Raw genomic sequence first — 23,225 nt, forward strand, 5'->3', positions numbered from 1 at the left:
TGTAGAATGCCCATCTTTACACTCCCATTCCCTGTAAAAGCAACTTACAGGGCCAAAATTCACAGATCAATGGAATATGATGGTAAAAAAAATAGGTTCTGGGGGCAATCATGCAGAATTTACCACTTGGTTATCTCTTCTATGAAGGGCTCAATATGATTTCTTAAAACTCAGAACATTTTTTTAGTGGAAAATGAGTGTTTTGTACAACTTAGCTAAACCATACTTGTAATCCTTGTTATAGCTCCAGTTTGAGACTTAATTAATCATAATTGTTGTGAGGTATGTATTTCTGGCAAATAAGCAACTATCCCTTATGATGTAAATGACCACAGCCTTTTCCTCACATAAAATTCATGAGTGCATAATAGCTCATGAGCACATAGAAACCTGTTGAACCAGGGATCATTGTTGACCTGAAAAGTCATGAATCACATAATATAGGATGTGGACTAGACCTTAGACATCTACTATCCCCACTGTCCAACATACCCAGAATAAATCTCAAGAAATATTAGGCCCACAGAACTTCAGTATAAAACCTATAATTCCATGGTCTCATAAGTTTGGAAAAAGCTTCATACTATAAAATATTCATAAGGCATACATGTACATCACAGTCTCTGAGATGTGCTCTAGAAAAGAAACCTGCTAGGTATAATCAGACGTTTTTGTAGCCATATAACTATTTTTTTTTTTAAGATTTTATTTATTTGACAGAGGGAGAGACAGTGAGAGAGGGAACACAAGCAGGGGGATTGGGAGAGGGAGAAGCAGGCTTCCCGCGGAGCAGGGAGCCCGATGCGGGGCTCAATCCCAGGACCCTGGGATCATGACCTGAGCCGAAGGCAGACGCTTAACGACTGAGCCACCCAGGCGCCCCGGCCATATAACTATTTTATTTACACAAAGTAATAGGGTTCAGAATGATTTAAACTTGGAATTTCACTAAAAGTGTCCTGTCACTGCCAGTTAACTAAAATGAGTTGACTCAGGTCCAATGTGACCAATGATCTATTTAATTAAATTTTCTCTCAATTCTTTCTTTTTTTATGGATTGGCCAAAGACTTTCTCATCATCCTAAAAATTACTACAACGGCCTCCTAGCAGGTCTGCCTGTTTCTCATCCTGCCTCTCTGCAGACCATGATCTACTCAGCAGCCAAAGAATATTTATAAAAAGTTAATCAAGCCATGTCACTCTGCTCCAAATCTCCAGAACCTCATCTCCTTAGAACAAAATTTAAAGGCTTTACCGTGGGCTTCCAGATTCTACAGAATCTGAGCCCCAACAGAATCTGAGCCCCAGCTGCCTGCCCAATCTTCTCTTCTGGATTCTTCCTCTCACTTATCCGCTCAGGGCATGATGACCATTTTGCTGCTACTTAAACCTTTTAAGCATGTTTCCACCTCAACCATGCTCTCAACTCAGGGCCTTTGACTTTTCTGTTTCCTTTTATTGTAATAATTTACTGCAGATGACCACATGATGTCTTTTCTCTCATCATTCAGTTTTCTGCTCAAATATTGCCTTATCAATAAGGGGCTCCATGACTGCACCATAGAAAACAATACATCTCAGCATTCCTTTTTCTTTCACTATGCTCAATTCCGATCTCAGTTCATACAACTTTCTTACTATTTATTTATTTATTTACTTACTCACTCTTAGACATGCATATACATGCATACACATACACGCCCCCCCCCTCAAAAATGTTAGCCCTACAAGGCCAGGAATATCATTTTTTCTCATTAACATGGTCCCTAATAAAAATATTTAATTGACAAAGGAATTAAGAGTAGATAAGTGGATGAATCCACTTCTTCTTGAACAGTCATTTTTAGAGAGGGAGAATAATATGAATAAGGGTTCATTCATGTCCCCAAGAAAAATCAATAGAGCCTTCAAGATCAAGTGTATAATTTTAACCTCAAAATGAAATCTACATCAGACTCCCCTCTCCATATTGATTACGCATAGCCCATAGCCCTTTAATTCTCTAACAAACAAACTGTTCTTAGGGCTTTTTCTTACGTACAGTGTTAATTCTTGACTCATTCTTCATCTGTGCTTCCATATGACATTTTAGGTATCTTTCCATTTTTAGTGTCCATCACAGGAGCTTGTGAACCTCTAGCCAACAGGATCATGTCACTTTAACTTGTGTGGTAAAACACCTAGTGTTAAGCCATATGCACAAAGAACTGCATAAAAGCCTTTTAATGACAAATTAGATTTTATTTCGGTTCATTACGCATGGGTTTTCAGGCAATGTTCCGGATTTCATGGTTTTGTTTATAATGAGTCATGGCCCCCTTGACAAACAAGAAAGTAATTAAACTAACCAGGTTATCAATAGAAGCTTGTGATGGATCTCCTGTTGCATATGGTTATTTCATCTTCAATAATAGTTGGATATTATAAAAGATTATGGCCTCTTAGTGTGACAGGGAGAGAAAGAGAGATTAAAGCCCCTGAGAATAAAGCCTCTGAGAACAAGAGGGGAAATACAATCCTACCTGTGGCTCTCACAAGCAAAAACGTATCATAATAATTGACAAATAAGTGGAGTTTTATTTATAGATGTCTTTTGTATATTTTATTGCCTTTCATGGGGAGATGTGAATTTTGCTTTACAAAGATAATTAAATTTATTAAATAATTTCTTATATTGTGTGAGTGTGTATATATATATTTGTGTATATATGTAAATGTACACACACATGAATACATAGACGTATATACACACACAGAAAAATATACACATATATGTAATATGTATTATATATTTACATATATACTATGTATATACATATATAAATGTGCATATGTATTATGTCATAATGTTTTCTTCTTCAAATATCTTTGGTAACACTTTTTTTTATTATTTTCACCAAGTTATTAGCAAGCACTTTAATAAAAATAACATTTCTTTGCAAGTTTCTTTTCAGAACTATAAATTGAACTTTTACTATTAAGAATAAAAATACCACAGAGAAATAGAGGTGCTATAATTTCAAAGTGAAGTATCACCCTTAACAGAAAATGATGAATTTCCTAGGGTATTTTTGAAAGGAAAGGCAATGTTCTGTTGTAAGTGTGTTTACAGTTTTCATATTCACTGCATATTGAAAAATCATTAAACTCTACTTTTTTATTACTTTGTAAAGAAACCTAAAATATATCCAGAGTGCACACTTACTCAGGTCATTTGTCTGAATGAATTAGTATTTGCATTTTCATGGTTCCTGCTGTGTTGAACACTTTCCCATAGTGTTATTTCAAATATATAGTATGTTAAAAAGATTGACAGAAAAGAAAATATTTATAAAAATAGATATGCATATCTAAAAGATAGTTATGATAGAAGATAGATATAGCTGCAACGCCAAAAGGAATGCACCATCCATGGAGGAAATCATTGATAAGCTGGAATTCGTTACAATTAGAAATTTTGGCTCTGTGAAATACACTATTAAGAGTCTGAAAAGACAAGCCACACATTGGGGAAAAGTATTTGTAAAAGGCACATCTGAGAAAGGATGGTTATCCAAAATATACAAAGAACTCTTAAAACTCAACAATAAGGGGCGCCTGGGTGGCTCAGTCGTTAAGCGTCTGCCTTCGGCTCAGGTCATGATCCCAGGGTCCTGGGATCGAGCCCCGCATCGGGCTCCCTGCTGAGCGGGGAGCCTGCTTCTCCTTCTCCCTCTGTCTACCACTCTGCCTACTTGTGCTCTCTCTCTGTCAAATAAATAAATAAAATCTTTAAAAAAAAAAAAAACTCAACAATAAGAATATAAACAACCCAATTAAAAAATGGGCCAAAGACCTTAACAGAACCTTCACCAAATATATACAGATAGCGATTAAGTATATGAAAAGATGCTCCATGTCATATGTCAGCAATGAAATGCAAATTAAAACAATGAGATACCTCTACACACATAATAGAATGACCCAAATCTGGAACACTGACAGCCCCAAATGCTGGCTAGGATGTGGGGCAACAAGAGTGCTCATACATTGTTGGCGGGGATGCAATGTGATAGAGCCACTTTGGAAAACAGTTTGGTAGTTTCTTACAAAACTAAACATGCCTTTATCATGTGATCCAACAATTGCACTCCTTCGTATTTACTCAAAGGAACTTAAAACTTATGTACACAAAAACTTGCGCATGGACGTTTACAGCAGCTTCATTTATAATTGCCGATACTTGGAAGCAACCAAGATATTGTTTAGTAAGTGAATGGATGAATAAACTGTGGTACTTCCAGATGATGGAATCTTATTCCGTGCTGAAAAGAATTGATCTGTCAAGCCATGAAAGGACATGGAGGAACCGTAAATGCATAACACTAAGGGAAAGAAGCCAACCTGAAAAGGTTACATGCTCTATGATTACAACTATATAACATTCTGGAAAATGCAAAACTTTGGAAACAATAGAATGATCAGTGGTTTCCAGGAGTGGAGGGGTGGTAGAGATTGCGAGCCAGAGCACAGAAGATTTTTAGAACAGTGAAAATAATTTGTATGATATAATGATAGTTATATATCATTATGCTTTCCTCCAAACCCATATGATATACAACACCCAGAGTGAAACCTAATGTAAACTATGGATTTTAGGTGATAATGATGTGTCAATATAGGTTCATCAACTGTAACAAGTGTACTGTTGTGGTAGGGGATGTCAATAACAGAGAGGCTATGCATGTATTGGGGCTAGGAGTATATGGGAGATGTCTCTACCTTCCACTCAGTTTTGTGTGAACTAAAACTGCTCTAAAAAATTAAATCTGTCAAAAGAAATGACATGCATACAACTCTTAATGCTTCTCTCCAAAACTCACCGACTTATTGTCTTACCCATCTCAGGCAATGGGTATTATAACCTTCCGGTTAAGCCAGATGAAGTCGCCCTGGACTCGTTTCTTTTTTTCACATCTGTTAGGAAGATCCTATTGGCTTCAACTTCACAACAGACTCCAAAGCCAATTACTTTCACTACCTCTAGTGCTGCCGCCCTAACCTGAGCTGCCAGCATCACTTGCCTTGCTTCCTGCAACAGCTTCCTGCAAGAGCTCAGCTTCCCTTCTGGCCTCACTATGGTCTTTTCTCAACACAGCAGCCAAAATACCTTTGAAATGAACATCAGATTATATCTCTCTTCTATGGTAGTTCACCATTGCACTCAGAGTAAAACCAAGTCCTTAAAATCGCCCTTGGCCGATCTTCCCTCCTTTGGCCTTATGTATTAGTCACGGTTCGCCAGAGAAACAGAACCAATAATATATATGTGTGTATATATATATATATCTACATTTCTATATAGATATATTTCTTTATGGAAATAGACCCACATATATTTATAAATCTATAGATGTCTAGATAGGTAAATACACACATACATATTTACACATATCTACCTACACACACACATGTATGTAAATCTTTAGATGTCTAGATAGATAAATATGCACATACATATTTACACATATCTACCTACACACACACACATATATAAATCTATAGATGTCTAGGTAGATAAATACACACACACATATTTATACATATCTACCTACACACACACACACACTCACACAAACACACACAAAGAGATTATATTATGAGGACTAGCTCACATGATTATGCAAGCTGAGAAGGCCCCCGAATTGGTGTCTGCAAGTGAAAACCCAGGAAGGCCAGTGGTATAGTTCAGTCCAAGTCTGAATGCCAGTGAGAACCAGGGGAGCCAACGGTATAAATCTCAGTCTGAGGGCAGAAGACCAATGTTTTACCTCAAGCAGTCAGACAGAGAAGGGGGGGAATTCTCCCTTCCTCTGCCTTCTGTTCTATTCAGGCCTTCAGTGGACTGTATGGTATGTACCCACATGGGAGAGGGCCATACACTTCACTGAGTCCACTGATTTGAACGTTATTTCCATACAGAACCAGACAAACCCAGAAATAATGTTTAGCAAATACCTGGACACTGTGATGCAATCAAGTTTACACAAAATTAACCATCACACTCCATCTCCTGATAATCTCCCTTCTTTCTCTTTGCTTCAGCCACATGGTTATCTTTGGTATTTTTCAAGCAAACCAGGCTTGCCTCAGCCTCACGGCCTTACTGCTAGCTGTTCCCTCTTCGTGGAAGGAAACTCACTGATCTACAGCTAGTCTTTACGTAAATCTCACTTTCTCAATGAATCTTCCTCAGATAACCCTACATAAAATTGCAGTCCATTCCTTGAACATATTCCTCTTATCTTGCTCTAATTATTTTTTCCCATCTTTCTAATCACCTTCTAACATTTTATTTAAATTATTTATTTACTGCTTATAGTCAGTCTCCACATACCTCCCTCCATCTAGAACATAAACTTCATCACATCAGAAGGATGGACTGCTTTTTGCCTTGAGAAATATCTGGCATATATTGATGGCTCAACAACTATTTGATGAGTAAAGGAGTGGCTACGCTACAAAGAAGCTTTTTAAGCATCATTTTGTGTGCTTTGGTCTCTGAACATGCAAAGATAAACGAGATACTCACCCTGCCTTCAGGCAGCTAACAAGCAGCCTGGCATACCCATAAATAATTACAATACAAGATAGAAAGTATATGGTATGAGAGAGATTTAGATAAACTATTGAGAGAAAGGAAAACTATTTTCAACCAGAGCAACAGGAAAGAGTATGGAGACACCTAATTGAGGCTGCATCTGTAGAAATGGAAAAGGATGGCATTTCAGGTATCACTAACATGCTAAAGCGCAGGGAACAGGCAGAAGAAAACACAGGAAAATGAAAAGAGGTCAGGCTTTGAGTCAATATGCCTAAGTCAATATGCCAATATTAAGCCCAAATTCTGCAGCTAAGTAGCTGTGTGACCTTAGATAAATTGTTTAACCTCTCTGAGCTTCAGTGTTCACATTTCTGATATTGGGATAATCCCATCTAGCTTAGAGTATTACGTGAGGAAATCATGACCATCAAGCACCTAGCCCAGTGACTGGCTCCCAGTGATCACTCAATAAATGAGAACTATTATGGGAGTGTAGTTTGACTGGAGTACAGATGAAGTATTCCCCTCAACAATGCCATTTTTCCAACAGGAAGCAAGGCCAAAATGTATTGCATTTACTCTGCACTCCTTGGGAACATTCATCTATTGTCCAACTTGAAAAGTGAAGCTGAAAATGACTAGTCTTGTATCAGAAGCATAAAACACTGAAAATGTGATGCATTGGCCCATCAGGCATAATATTGCTTTGAATATAGAAGGAATAAAAATAGGTGTGTGTTATACTTCTGCTGATGAGTAGTTTTAGTTACCCACCAGTTTCTTTGCTTGTTTGTTTCTTTTTCAGTCGCTCCTACAATTCAGGAAATTAAATCTGGCACCGTGGCCCCGGGACGCAGTGGATTGATAAGATGCGAAGGTGCCGGTGTGCCGCCTCCGGCCTTTGAATGGTACAAAGGAGAGAAGAAGTAAGGGCTTTGTGATTATTACTGTGTTCCAAGCACTTTGAGCTAATGTGTTTGTGTTTCAGATACTTACCTGAAGCCCTTTCTTTAACCGGCTTGAATGATTCTCAGCAGCCTCCTCGCAGGCAGGCAAACTGAAGGGGCCCACATGGGAGGGATGAGTAGCTAATAGCACCTAGAAGAAATGTCCACTTTGGTTTTATATGATCACAGAAATGCCTGCAAATCCCATGTCGCTGATACATTTCATTTCTTCCCTTCCTTTCTGAACCAGTACCCCATTGCTCTTGCTGGCAACCATGTTTACTTGGGAAGTAAACCAGCTTTTAAAGAACTCGGGCACAGCTTTCATGAGTGCACTCCAAAAGCAATTGGAGCTGCTGTCTCTGCCTGGCTTCCCTGAGAAGTCTCAACCCTTTCACCTGCCTTACTCTCCTGCAAGGCATTTTAACATTTCATTTTATAGAACACTATGTTTTAGATATTCTGTCACTAAAGGGCGTGTAGAGGAGATAAAATACATGGTTAAAGGACTAACCAAGGGGATTTTAGGGCTACTGTAACTTTAGCTCTATGTGATTGTCCCCTTGAGGAGCCCCAGGAAAAGCCTTGACAAGAGCTATTGAACAAGAGAAGACAGGACTTGACTACTTTCTCTTTACTTTCAACCAGTAGGCTCATTCAGACCTCTTCAGCTGCTCTTACCAAGCTATCAAAGAAGAGTGGGACCCCTGTGGGTTAACTGGAAGATGTAATGCAGAGGGGAGGATATTATCTAGAATATATATATATATATATATATATATATATATATATATTTTTTTTTTTTTTTTTTTTTTTGGCCTCAAAACTAGGGAAAAATGTGTTCAAGAAAATGCTAGGTTGGGCCATATAAAACTGCCATTTTTAGTCAAAAAAGCTAAATATTGGCAATTCCACACTGTTCAACATATATATGTATGGGGTTTACTTATTTATACCATGGCTCGTGACAGGACAGCTAAATGTCTGAACTGAAAACTAGTGAAATGACATAAGAGCTTAGATGTTGCCATAATGGATGACAGTGGATGGAACATAGCAGGTACTTTTTTTTTTTTCTTAAACTGTAATCAAAAGAAGATTTGTAGACGACCTTCTCCTTCTTCAACACCAGCCTTAACAATAAAGGATATCCCCATAACTATCTCATTTGATCTGAATAACTGACTCTGCTTTTATCTACAATTATTTACAGCTATTTTTATGCAACCTCTTCTGTAATTTGGGATACTCAATTTTTAATTCTTTTTACTACTTAATGTTTTTACTAATTCTAAATCTACCTCTTTGGGGCTTCATAGAAGCCCCATTTTTTATGTACTTAGAATTAGATAAACTAGTCTGTGGTCACCCTTGTCCTACGGTACAATATTGTATATCAGCCAATAACCTTTCTCAGATTCTGATAATCCAGATTCAGAAGTTCAGTTTTTGATTATATGGACAAACATCTAGAAGAGTGGTTTCCAAACCTCTGTAAGTTATGAAACCCTTTTTTCAAATACAATCTTATGTGGAAGCCCAGTAAGTAATATCTTTGAAAGCCGGCCTTCTCTGGTAGATGTGGGGTGAATGGAGCTTCAGTTCCATGTCTCAGAACCTTCCCTTGCAAGGGCCCCCCAAATCCCTGGTTCTTCCACGAAGTGCAGATTAAATAATGACAAACTATTTTACATACCTCTCAAAGTCCCTTTTGAATCTGTGTCATACCTTTCTTACAAGCTTAACAGAATTATCCCTAGTAGTACAAGTGAGAGCTCCTTTGTTAAAGTCCTTTTGGTTTCCAGTATTTTGTGAAATTATGTCCTGAATTTTTTTTTCTATATCTCTCTCTTTTCCTTTCCTAAATGCAGCAACCATTGTCAGAAAAGGCTACAATAATCCTTAGTCGACTTTCTTGGCCTATAGCAAAAACAGCAAAGGACCCATTGGTGTCCGTAGTCATAGCTTCAGTGACTTTTTTCCTACTGGAGAGATGGACTATAGCTTTTATTACATTTTCAAAGGAGTTTAGAACCACTGCTAAAAAAGGTGGATTGATTCTTTCCAATCAATGACCTTTCTCAACACACTCACACACCTAGAGAAAATCTGGGAGCTGTGAAAATCAAATGCACTCGTCAAAGGCAAACATACTTTATTTCAGAGTGAAGTATATATCTGTTATTCGTTAAGGTTATAGCTGAGGAAATACTCAAATTATCAAATACCACAAGAGTATATAAAATCCTCTCAAAATTACAGTGAAGCAAATTTGAGAATGTGAAAGGAGTAGGAAATAGAAGGGTTCTGGTTGCTGAATGGTGGTTGTTACACTCACTGAGTGGTTTACCATGCTACCTTCTGAGCCCAGGCCATTCAAATATTTATCTCATTAAAATGAAAAACGACCTATGTAAAAAGTACCTACTGTCTGACAGGCACTGTTCTAAATTGTTAACAGACATTAACACATTTTATTTTATTTACAACAAACTTAATAGGTAGGTACTATTATTGTAACCTTTTGCTTGGGGAAAACCAAAGCACAGAGTGTTTTTAAGTAATTTGCACAGGTTCATACACTTAGTGGCAGAGCTGGGATTTGAACTCAAAAGTCTTGCAAAACTTCATGCAAAGTCCATGCACCTTGTGTAGGTCATGGCACTTCAGAGACTATCAAAAATAATTTGAAATGTCAGTGTTAAATGACAAGGGTCAGGGCATTGCGGGTCAGTTCTGAATTAGCAAAATGAAAGACTGCACATACAAACACACACACTTTCTGAATTTACTTAGTCAAAGACACAGAAATAATGGAATCAAGGTAGACACACAGAGAAGAAACAGAGCACGTTTCCAAGCTGTTTTCTTGACCTCAAGGTCACTAACAGAAACATGAAGCTGTCAGAGACACCTTTGACAGGTCAAAGTTTGGCAGAGTTTTTACAAGATCTGGAAAAGTTTTATTTTTCTACTTCAAGCTTGCAAAAATATTCAGAAATAACTTACTCTCTTCACTTCTACTTAAGAGAATGTTTATAGGGGCACCTGGGTGGCTCAGTTGGTTAAGTGACTGCCTTCGGCTCAGGTCATGATCCTGGAGTCCCAGGATCGAGTCCCGCATCAGGCTCCCTGCTCAGCAGGGAGTCTGCTTCTCCCTCTGACCCTCCTCCCTCTCATGCTCGCTCTCTCTCTCTCAATAAATAAATAAAAATCTTTAAAAAAAAAAAAAGAGAATGTTTATAAAAACTCAGCACTGGGTGTTATAAGAAAACAATGGATCGTGGATCACCACATCAAAAACTAATAGATGTATTGTATGGTGACTAACATAACATAATAAAATTAAACAAACAAAAAAAACCACCTCGTCTCTTTTAAATTAAGATCTTCAAAGCCGGATCTTCATTCAAATAAATATGAACAAATAACATAAATAAATAAAAAGGCAGTACCTGAACATCCTTAGTCTCATCTTTGCCTATAGTTCTTCCACATCTTATAAAATCCGTATCTGTGTACTGAGAATAATCTAAAAACCTTTTAAAAAAAAACATGCAAAATAAAGCACAATTTAAAAGAACAGAAAGAAACAAATGCTTACTGAGGACAAATCATTTTCAAGGTTCTTTAAATTCTTTTATCTCACTTATTGTTCAGAGTTCTGTGAAACACAATTTATTGTCCTCAATTTACTGATGACAGAACTGAGGCACAAGAGACTTAACCTGTCCAAGAGCTCTCAACTTCAAAGATGCCATCAAGACACATTTTATTGTTAACCTTTCAGTCCACATTCTTTCTCTTGTATACACTGCCATTCTTAGTTATCTACTGCTAAATAAGAAATTAACCCAAGACTTAGCAGCTGAAACCAGTAAGCATTTGCTGTCACAGTTTCTGTGGGTCAGGATGGGAGCAGCTCAGCTGGATAGTTATGGCTCAGGGTCTCTCATCAGGTCGCAGTCAGGTGTCATCTGGTGCTGGTCATCTAAAGGCTTGACTAGGGCTGGAGGATCTGCTTCCAAGGTAGCTCACTCAGATTCCTGGTAAGTTAGTTCTTGTTATAGTCAGAAAGCCTCAGTTAATTGCCTCTTCACAGGGCTGCTTGACTGTCTTCTTGACGTGGTGATTGACTTTTCCCAGAACTAGTAATCCAAGAGAGAGCAAGATAGAAACTGTTTATGACCTAGTCCCAGAAGTTATGCTCTGTCATTTCTCTAATATCTTATTGGTTACACAGGGTCACCCTCTTCAATGTGGAAGGGGAAAATGGGGACATGAATATCAAGAGTTAAGAGTTATCAGATACTATTGGGGCGCCTGGGTGGCTTAGTCGTTTGGGCGTCTGCCTTCGGCTCCTGTCATGATCCTGCGGTCCTGGGATCGAGCCCCACATTGGGCTCCCTGCTCAGTGGGAGTCTGCTTCTCCTTCTCCCCAGCCTCTCCCCCTGCTTGTGCTGTCTCTGTCTCTGTCTCTCTCTCTCTCTCAAAAAAATAGATAAAAATCTTTAAAAAAAAAAAGGAATCATCAGATACTATCTTCAAAGATAGGCTTCCATAATGGATGACAATAAAAAAAAAACTTTTTTTACATTAGAAATATTAGCCATTTGACCTTTAGTTTATTACACTGTTTCGATAAGCATCATGAGAATGACTAAAGTTATATACTTGTTATTAAAATATTATCCTTTGGTGTAAAATGGTTATTTTTTTTTAACACTACAGGCTCTTTTAGCATACCTGATAGGGACAGTGCTCACAGACTTAATTTTATTCCATATGCATCTTATTTTTGGGAAAATCAGAGTTTAGAGTTCAATTATATAAAAAACCAAAAATATAAACTTTTTTTTTCTTGATAATAGAAAGAGACTCCTTATATCCAGTGAAGGGCATTTTCAGAATAGGCAAAGTACTACTAAGCAAGTAATATCTTTGATGACATGAAATTAAGTTAATCTATGGCTTGAAAAGAGTGTATTTATTTAGGATTAAGACCAAAAACATAAAATAAATTTTAATGGACTAATGTTTAAGTAAGTATTACAAAAACATGGACTTTGTAACATTTTGTGAAGATGGCACTGCCATCTTGTAATGGTACCTACTTGGTAGGTAGAGCAGTGATCCACAACATTTTTGAAATATATATCCCTATGAGTAAAATTTAAAACTTAGGAAAAACTATCAGTATATGAATACTTATTTGTAAACTGTGTATATGCACTTTTGAACTAATATTTTGCAGACATTAAATGACCTATAACAGATAAAATTTAAAAGATGAGATACAATTATAACATAAATGGGCATTCTATTATTTTCTTTTCATTCTATTATTTTCCAACAGATCACTTTATACCCAATTTGGAGTACCTGCCCTCCATTTTGCAGACTCTTATAAAGTATGTTAGTTTAAAATAAGGAATTTTAAGGAATTTTCAAGGGCAATTTTAATGACAGGGAAATTTTACCCTACCTACCAACTTTGTAATTTTATAACACATATAACTCACTGTATACCATCTTACCCATTCCTCACACAATTCTAACTAGATTTTTTAAATTTAATTTTATTGTAGAGCAAGAGAGGGAAAGAGAGAGTACATGCATGAGTAGGGGTAGAGGGGCAGAGGGAGAGGAAGAGAGAGAGAATCTTAAGCAGCCCCCTGCAGGGCTCGATCTCATCACCCTGAGATCATGACCTGAGATGAAATCAAGAGTCAGATGCTTAACTGACTGAGCCACCCAGGTGCCCCATACAATTCTAACTAGATTATACCTAAGGGAAAAAACTCTATCTCATAAAGGTAAAATGACTTGTTGAAGGGAAGTACAGAATGGGAAATAAAATCTAATTCCAAGGCAACCTTGGTAGGTGATGGATATATTTATGGACTTGGTAGTGATGGTTTCACAGGTGTATACTTACCCCAAACTCATTGAGTTGTATATATTATTCCTCAACAAAGTGATTTTTAAAAACAAAAACAAAACCAACCCATAATTTCCTGAGTCTTATGTCAAGATATCCCTCTTCTAGGTTTTATACAACTTTGATTATTCAGAAGAGACTAGAAATAAGTTAATTCATTCTCTCTCCCTCTCTTTCTCTCTCTTTCTCTTTCTCTACCCATTTTTTCTCTCTTATCTTAAGAGATTAAGCAGTTACATATTTTGACTTAGAAGGGTACTGGAAATAACCAATACCATCCCATGTTAAAAATAATCTTCCTTCCTGACCTGAGATTTTATGTATTCATTCAACAAATATGCATTGGGCATTTAACTGTGACATAATTGGAAAAGACTGAGAACAAATTAAGTTCGTGCATTGAAGAAACTTCTTTTCTGATGATATTTCACTTTTCTTTTCTTTTTTTTTTTAAAGATTTTATTTATTTATTTGACACAGAGAGAGAGAGAGAGAGGGAGAGCAGGAACACAAGCAGGGGGAGTGGGAGAGGGAGAAACAGGCTTCCCAGCAAGCAGGGAGCCCAATGCGGCGCTCGATCCCAGGACCCTGGGATCATGACCTGAGCCAAAGTCAGACACTTAACGACTGAGCCACCCAGGCGCCCCTCTTTTTTTTATTTTTAATAACCTAAGTCTTGTCTGTACAGTTTTGTTACCCCTATGAGGTCTTTATCATCCCAGGCTAGGGAAAAGGTAAAGGTAAATATATGAAATAAGCAAGAACATTTCAACTACTGGGAAATGGAAAACACATGTCCATGTAAGACATACATACAAAATATTATATTTAAAACCTTGGGGCAATCAAAATTGAAAGCGGGCTAGTCCAGTTTGCATTCCCTGATTTGGAGCTTATAGTTTGTCATAAAAATCACCAAAATGAAATAAGGGCCAAGTAAGAAGATCATAAGGGAGCCCTAAATTAAGTCCTTGAAAGTGCACAACAGGGGTCCATTCAACTCAAATCAGAGCATTAACAAATACTTCAGGGAAAAGGTAGCTTTTATGCTTCATACCAATGAACAGTATTTCCAAACATTGCAAGAAGTCAAGAATAATCATAAGCAAGAAAAGAACATGGTCAATGTAATGTAAGCATTGTGTGGAGAGGGTTCTTTTTTATGCCTTGAGGTACAGGATGTGAAATCAGGTGTAATAGGAGGTAGGGTTAGAAATGCATGTTAGGGCAAGACTTGGAGCATTTTAAATATCATGATAATACATTTAGACTTGATTCTATAGGTTTTGGGAAGCCACTGAAGGACTTTTCAAGGATAGTAAAAGTATGCATCCCTGTTTTCATAAAATGTTTCTCAGAGCAGTTGGGATGGGAAAGATACAAAATATGGTTTAAACTAGGGTATTAGTTGTGCAATTAAAAAGCAAGGGAGGAGGGGCCCCTGGATGATGCAAGTGGTTAAGCATCCGACTCCTGGTTTCAGTTCAGGTCCTGTTCTCAGGATCGTGAGATCCAGCTGTGTGTCAGGCTCTGAGCACTCAATGCTCAGTCTACTTCAGATTCTCTCTCTCCCTCTGCCCCTCCCACCGTGCAACTCTCTCTCTCTCTCTCAAATAAATAAATAAGTCTTTTTTAAAAAAGCAAGAGAGGGAAAAGTTAGTATTTATATATTTCAGTGATTGATTAGATACAAGGAAAGGACTATTTGAAGATAATTTTAAGTTTTCCAGCTCAGTAATAAGGTGAATGGTGAAGTCATTAACTGAAGCTGGGAACATAGGAAAAGAGATTTGGGGGAGATTGTACTGAGTTTGGTTTAGAACATACTGAAATTAAGGTGTTAATACTGCATACACAGTCCACCAATAGACAGCTGGATTTCAGTTGTATTCTTAAAATTCATAGCAATATTTCCAAAATAAATATCTGATCTCATCACTTTCTACTTAAATCCCTTCAAGAATTCTTGAATGTCCCTAGATGAAAGTCCTAACATCACAGTATGGCATGGGAAGCCTTCATGTTCCTGCCCCTGTTTACCTCTCTGGCTATCTTGTCTTTCTACCATCCCACAATAGGGTTATAACTGCCTAAAATATCTTAGTTCACAAACTGTGACATGGTCTCTATCTTTAAGGGCTTTTCATATGTTGGTCATTTTGCTTATAAACCCCTTCCACACACACACACACCCATCCTGGTTACCTTTGGCTGGCTGCCTTCCATTAGTCCTTTAGTCTCAATTCAGATACCACCTTCTCTCAGTAAACTACCCAGACCCATTTCTGCTTGGAAAGGAGTCTCTCCAGATGTACTCCCATGTGCTTACCTCTATAAAAGCACTTTTTAAATGATACTCAACTTGTTTACTGGTCTTTCTCCTCCTAATCTACCTGAGAGTGAGGGCTTTGTCCTGTTCGCCATTGTGTTCCCAGCATCTAACATGGTGTTTGAAATACATTCTGTTGCAAGAATGAGTTGTGGCCTTTTAACCATGATGAAGGAGAACCATTCTCATTTTAATACATTTTCAAATTGAGAAGAAAATATTAGTACAAAATTCATCTGTAGCCTTAGATTGCAGAACACGGTAAACCCAACACCTAATTGCAAAACAGAAGCTGGTTTCTGTCGCTCAGTTCTGACTCTCCAGGATTTCTTTTTGGTGAATATGATCTCTGCAAAATGGTTGTGTTGGTATATTATGGGAGGAAATTTGACATTAAAATGGGCACATTGATATTAGAAAAGCAGTTCAAGCAGAGGGGAAAAATCTAGTCATAGGCCAGGTTGTCAGGGATACAAGACTCACTGCAGTCAGAGGAGGATTGACACCTGCACTATAGCCTTTGTTTACTTGATGTAAAGTTAAAGGCAATATCCTCCCTGTGTGAATCAAATTGTCACAAGTAAGGCAGCCCAAAGGTCTCTAATCTAAAATTATTAATTTCATTAAAATTGATAAAGTAAACAAGACATACATTTTAAATAGCCTAGTAAAGTCTAAAATCATTAAAATGTCCTAATATATTATAATACATTAATTTATTCAAATGTGCAACTAAAGATAGATACCCCTTGGGGCTGAGACATTGATGCATGATATTCTTCAGTCTGTTCCCAGGAATAAATGATATCATGTTGTATTCAAGCCTTAAGTACCAAGCAACACAGTAAACCAGTATGTTGCTATAGCAGCATGTTCACATCAGTTTTCATTTCTCTCTGGTATCTAGCAGTTCTTCCTCCTCCTTCTTTTTACTTTTATTTTTTTTTATTTACCCTGCACATCTGTGAAAAACCTAGATGAAATTGATAATACACATGTAATTGAGACTGAGTTTGGCACATCTTGAAATCATGATGCTATGATCTTTTCAGTCACTCTCGCAGATCTTTCCTTTAAAAATAATTTCCTGTATTTTCAATATTTAATATTTGGCTGCCATCTGAGAGGAAATGTATTTGTTCTGTCAAGAAACAGACCCTATCATTGAACAATAATAACACCTATCATATTTCTAGTGCCTACTGCATTTTTGTGTGTGTGTATAGATACTACATTTTATATATTTAAAAACCATTCTTATGTCAACACTTTGAGATTGGCTTCAGTTTTTCCATTTCCCAGATGAAAAAACTAAGCAATACAAAAATGTGAAAACATAATTCATTCAGTCAGGCATTCAATAACTACTTACCGTACACCTATTAAATACCCAACATTATGCTCCACGCTTAGAATATAATGAATAGCAAAAACTAGGAAGCTTGCCCTGATGGAGTTGCATGCTAATGGGGAATATGGACAGTAATCAAAAGTCATGCAAATTTATGAAAGCTTGTACCTGAAATGGTGTGGTAAAGAGAAGTTTTTGACGTGCTGATGATTTGACCAACTCAGAAAGGACTAACTCCATAACATCACTAGGACTTGACTTTAGAGACAATTTTGAACTTATTTAAAATTATTGCATTCTTGCCACTCGTCTAGGTTATGTTTTTTTCTGCCATCCTTGACTATATTCCACAGATACATTTTGGAGAGAGATTTACTACAACCCGAATATTTAGTGAACCTAGGGGAAGAAAAACAAACAATAATCAATGCTGAAGGTATGTGTTGTCTGGCATGTAGTTTGAGGAGGAAACAGGGCAAGAGACCATTTTCTGCCTCTCATCTTGGGACTGTGAGTAGCCTGAAAGAGTGACTCCATTGGGAGCAAAAGACAGCTGCTGGAAGAGACTGATGGGCATGGGTAAGCCTCACATGGATAGTTAAGAGGCCTCTGGTCCAGGGAATCTGCAAATAGCTGGCTGAAGTGAACCCTACTATTTTTTTACTTTCTATCCCATTAGATTCACCCCACAGGTTGGATCAGGCTTTCCTGGTGCATAGACCACATATTACTTGGTTATTTAGCTCCACTGGTTCTATTCCCTGGCTTGACTTAATTTTCTTAAACCACTCATGACTTCTGCCATGTCTTTCCAAACTTAAATACAGTATCCTGGTTTCTACTTAATGATTTAAATACCAGTTGCTACTTGGGACAATACCCTGAGTCAGAAGTTCTGGATTTGAATGTCAGTTCTACTACTTACCAGATGATAGAAGATAAATTAACTTAATTTTTCTAAACTTCTTTTTTCTTCTCATCTGTAAAATGGGACTAGTAATGTTTACCTCCGAGGGTTGCTATGAAGATTAGTTGACATACATTTGAAAATGCTTAAATGTTTTCTGAATGTCAGTTTCCCACAAACTGCACATCAAACTTTTTTGTACAACATTGAAATTCTTTAATGTTAGATTACTTCAGTCTTAAGTATGTTGAGAACAGCTAACATTTTGCACATACATAAAACACTCCTGCTCACATTACAAAGACTAGAGATACAGCCATGATTCAGAGCCAAATATATGTAAGCTAAAATACTGTCATTGAGAGAGGCATTGAGATGTGTTGTACAAGGACCTATATGCCACCTCAGTGTCATCTTCACATTTTTAAGTGTAGCCAAGGTCCTTAGATAGAAATGTGTCCTATTTGTCTTTTCCCCCCACCTTTGGTTCTTAAATCAGTGCCTTCAGCATGGGAGGTATTTAATCATCATTTGATGACCAAATAAAACTTCATTTCCATTAATACCATATCACTTGTGATGTTTTTACCATCAACCATGACTTTTTCTGAAGCTTTTCTTTTTGAGTTGTATCCTTAGCTCATACCACCTCTTGGAATTGAGAAACCTGCAATCCATTGTTGGAAGTAACATTCCTTTTCTTATATAATTCTTATGATTCACAAACTACCTTCTTTCCCCTATTATCTTCCATCTCTGCTGTGCTACCACCCAAAGATCAGTTAGTAAGAACATAATAATCTTATCCATTTATATAACATGATATATTATTAGCATATTTCCTTTAATTCTAGTCTGATAAAACATCTATTATCATTTGAGAACACCTCTCCCACTCCTATTTCAAATTAATATTTTAAATGTTGTTGTCTGATACGCTTATGTATGTTTCCTATATTAGCAATGAAGTATTTCAGTGACTATTTGCACTTGAAAGCTTGTTTCTCCAGAATATTTATTGTTATTCCTGACCTGGAAAGGCAGATAGTAAACAGTAGTCCCAAAATGTGTCATGAGGCTCGATTTATAAATAAAATGAATGAGGTCTGGTATAGCTGTTTATTTTTGCAATCTTAACAATCAGTGCCAATGGCTTTGTGGTCAGTTTTGCTGTTGGATGTTGCAGTGGACTCTTCTGTTCATCCTAGTTACTGTCCGAGAGAGGCTATGATTGTAAATTTCATGAACATTTCGTGAGTCCAATATATAAGTATCCTTAGTTATTAGCATGCTTCCTATGTGGTACTTCTTTCTGAATGACACTTGAAAATATAAGAGCCTATTCTAATTCAGAACTAGTTAGTTGGTCAGGCTGTGTTATTTATGAGTTGCCTGCATCATCTACCGGCAGGGCAGATAGCCTGCAATTCACAGATTTATGATGCATTAATGACAGGCAGAAGGAAGAAGAGTGAGGGCAATTGTCCTCAGTATGTGTCTTTGTCCATCTAGGCTGCTATAACAAAATACCGCGGATTAGGTAGCTTATAAACAACAGAAAATTATCTCATAGTTCTGGAGGCTAGAAGTCCAAGATCAGGGAGCAAGCATGGTCTGGGGAGGGTCCTCTTCTGGGTCACAGACATCTTATTGTATCTTTACATGACAGAAGAGGCTATGGGAGCTCTCTGGAGCCTCTTATAAGGCACTAATCCCATTCGTCATGCTTTCACATTCATGATTTTTAAGCACCTTCCAAAGGCCCCACCCACCAATACCATCACCTTTGGGGCTTAGGTTTTTGAAATATGAATTTGGGGAGGACACAAACATTCTGATCTGAGTGGTATGGAACAAACCACCATAGGTGGTAGAGGGTAGAGACCAGCAAGGTGAACAGTAATGGAAGGATCTTACAGCCATAGGGTCCACAGAAAGGTAAAAATGCAAAAAATAAAAATGCTCAGGAATTTCTAAACAAGCACCAAATGCTGCTGATCTACTTCTGAGGGAAGGAATACTGTATTTAACCACTAATTCAACAGAATTGTTTTCTCTCTTTTTGGGGGGAGGGACCATAAGAAAATATCTCTTATTCTGTAATTTAAGTCAATACAAGAATGATTCTCTTAGAACTTGAAAGACTTACGTATTTAGGGAAAGGAGAGAACTCCAAATAAGGTAATATTCTGGATTTAGTTCTCTGGTTTTATTGCAAGGTGTATTGTGAACTATTGCTTGAGTTGTCACTTAAGATTTCACATCACTGATTTAAGGAAGTCTGGTTTCAAACAAGTCTGGGACGGATATGAAAAATCCTGGGCGCCTGGGTGGCTCAGTTGGTTAAGCGTCTGCATTCGGCTCAGGTCATGATCTCAGGGTCCTGGGATCGAATTCCACATCGGGCTCCCTGCTGGATGGGAAGCCCGCTTCTCCCTCTCCCTCTCCCTGCCATTCTGCCTGCTTGTGCTCTTTCTCTCTGTCAAACAAATAAAATCTTAAAAAAAAAAAAGAAAAATTCAGTGGGGCCAGGGTCCTTCTGTTAATAGGCTGATATGTGCATGTTTGAAAGCTATCAAGAACTTTCTTTAACACAGAATAACAATTTAATTTGTCAAATATATGTTTTTATTGATAAAAAATGATTCTCTTTACAGAAAATATAACTATATCCAGCAATTTTCGAATAAAACTCTTTCATAAAGAAAAAACAATATCATCAATTAAAGAGCTCTTTTTTTTAATTTGTTTTTAGTCAAAGATTGAAATTACATTAGGGACAGACATGATGGGACTTATAAATGTGGTTCAAATTTCTATATCCAGTAACTAAAGGTAGAAGTATTCATCTTAACAGGGTCCCCATTGTGACTAAGATAAACTCAGTTGCAAACACCTGTTTGTCTGATTGATCCTTCTCTTCAGCTTCGACCTTCTGAAGGGCCTCCAAAGATCTACAAAGACATGTGTTGCCCAGCCAAGTCCCTAATCACCTAAGCATAGGACTCATCCTTTGTAGCAATGGCAATTTTCAGAATTGATCTGAATAGCTGAGAAAGCCCCTCGCCCCATGTACCCTCAGGATTCCTGCAGGAAAATCACAGAAGTACACCTCCAGAGATATATACCATCTCAGAAGTCATTCTCCCTTAAGGTCAGCTTTGGAAAGTCTGTCTCAGCCATCTACTGGGTAAAGATAAGTTCTTACAGGGTATTTGAGGAGCCAGCATTTTGAAAACTCCCAACTCTAGAAGAAAGTAAGTTTAGGACTTCTCCAGTAATCTCAGAAAGGTAGCTTCCTTTAAAGGGAAGTACATCCCCCCAAGGAAGATAACTTTTCTTTTTTATTGGCCATCATCACTTGCCAGGCTAGGGGGAGCAGCAGGAATATTTACCCCTGCTGTCCCACGGACGTGCCCCTCTGGTAAGGATGCACACAGCAGCGCCGGCCAGAGGCCAAGAATGGGTCTACACATACAGAGTGTGGATATGCTGCATGACTTAGCAACACATGGGGCTTTGCCTTTAGACACATTGAAGGGCGGAGAATTAGAAGCCAACTGGAAAGACAGCCTGAAGGAACATAAGCAAATAATGCTGTCAAGTTACTGACTCTTCTCTCTTGAGATTTTCTCCCCAGAGTCTAGCCAAATGAAGACCCTGACTAATTTTTTCTTCGTTCTTTAGGACCAAAATGAATCTCAGTTTTGGTAGGTGGGACACAATAGGGATTTAGTAGTCCAGGATGTTGCTGAGCCCTCTGGAGAATGTGTCCAAAGTGTAGACATGGGCAGATAGATTTGAGCCATAATGCCAAAGACCTCTGGACAATGAAGCTGTGGATTTTTATGCATAGTGTATACTAATTGGTTAAAAATTAAGTTATTAATGTGATGTAGGAAAATATGCAATAATCAGGATGGTATTTTGGCATAAATGTTAATAGATTTGCAATATGAGACAGGGGAGTAAAAACTGCCATATCCTTGATATTTTATGTCCTATTTTCTTGTGTCAGAGTTGCAGATCATTAGGTTTATTGCTCAAGTTAAAGTTTTTCAATGTTTATTTAACTAAAAGTTTTATTAATCTGATTAAAGTTTGAGTTTTGGGTAAGTCAAATACAGCTATTACATGAAATATAAGTAATTCCCAGGGTAATCAAGCATGGCTGCTTATCTTAATCTGCATGTAACTACAGTATATTTTGTCTAAATTCAGATGCAAGTCACATGCATCTGAATGAAAAGGAGTTCAACCTAAACTCTCAGGGGAATGCCACTTATTAGCATCTTCATGATTAAAGAAATATTTAGTACTAAAACTTGAACATATTAAGAAAGAAAAAATGCCACACCATTTGGGCTATGAGCTTATATAGCCCATATTGTGATCAGCACATCTTTTCATCGTAAACTTTGGGGTTAGTTAGGGAGACGTTATCATCTGGTTGGCATCCTCATTATTTCAGAATTTGTATTTAGAAAGAGAATTTCTTGAGAGGGCTTACCAATCCCTGTGTTGTGGGGATGTCACCCCAACTCTGTTGATCTCAGAACTATTTGCTTTTTTTTTTAAGATTTTATGTGTATGAGAGAGAGAGAGCGAGCAAGAGAGAGAGCACAGCAGGGGAGGGGCAGAGAGAGAGGGAGAAGCAGACTCCCCACTGAATAGAGAGCCCGATGGGCTCAGTCCCAGGACCCCGGGATCATGAACTGAGCCAAAGGCAGATCCTTAACTGACTGAGCCACCCAGGCACCCCAAACTATTTTTTTGTACTATTGAGTGCTATGCAGAACTCAAATATAAAATAAAGTGTGTCCATATGGCCTTGCCTTTTGAGGAATTTAAAGCAATTCAATTTATTTGGGTTGAAAAGACCCGTGTGCCTGGAAACGGCTACAGAGAACAATGCAAGAATGTGACTTTGGTTTTAGAAATCCCACAACAATTTAGAGAGAAACATTCAGAGAGAGAGGGAAGGAAGAGTCATTTAAGGAGCATTAGAGTGGGCGAGATAGGACACAAATCAAACCTTAGTGAGGAGGGAAGGATCCAGCTAGCAAGAGATACAAGGAGCATATGACCATTGGATACAGATCTGGAAAAGAGTGAAGTAGGAGTGGGCATGGCAAGCCCTGAGAACAGAGACACTCTGCCAGTCTA

At 37.7% G+C, this 23,225-nt stretch overlaps 1 protein-coding gene across 1 annotated transcript in view; it reads left to right on the forward strand.

Moving 5' to 3' along the window:
* NEGR1 (neuronal growth regulator 1) overlaps nt 1-23,225 on the forward strand; it is an 862,215-nt gene that overhangs the window by 659,989 nt on the left and 179,001 nt on the right. Inside the window, exon 5 of the mRNA XM_045897413.3 lies at nt 7,390-7,510. Within this exon, the coding sequence (XP_045753369.1) occupies nt 7,390-7,510 (121 nt within the window). The remainder of the gene's footprint in view (nt 1-7,389; nt 7,511-23,225) is intronic.

The sequence above is a fragment of the Mirounga angustirostris genome, unplaced genomic scaffold, assembly GCF_029215605.1.
Source record: "Mirounga angustirostris isolate CCGP_5_RB_7025 unplaced genomic scaffold, mMirAng1.0.hap1 SCAF_4, whole genome shotgun sequence".
NCBI classification, from domain to species: Eukaryota; Metazoa; Chordata; class Mammalia; order Carnivora; family Phocidae; genus Mirounga; species Mirounga angustirostris.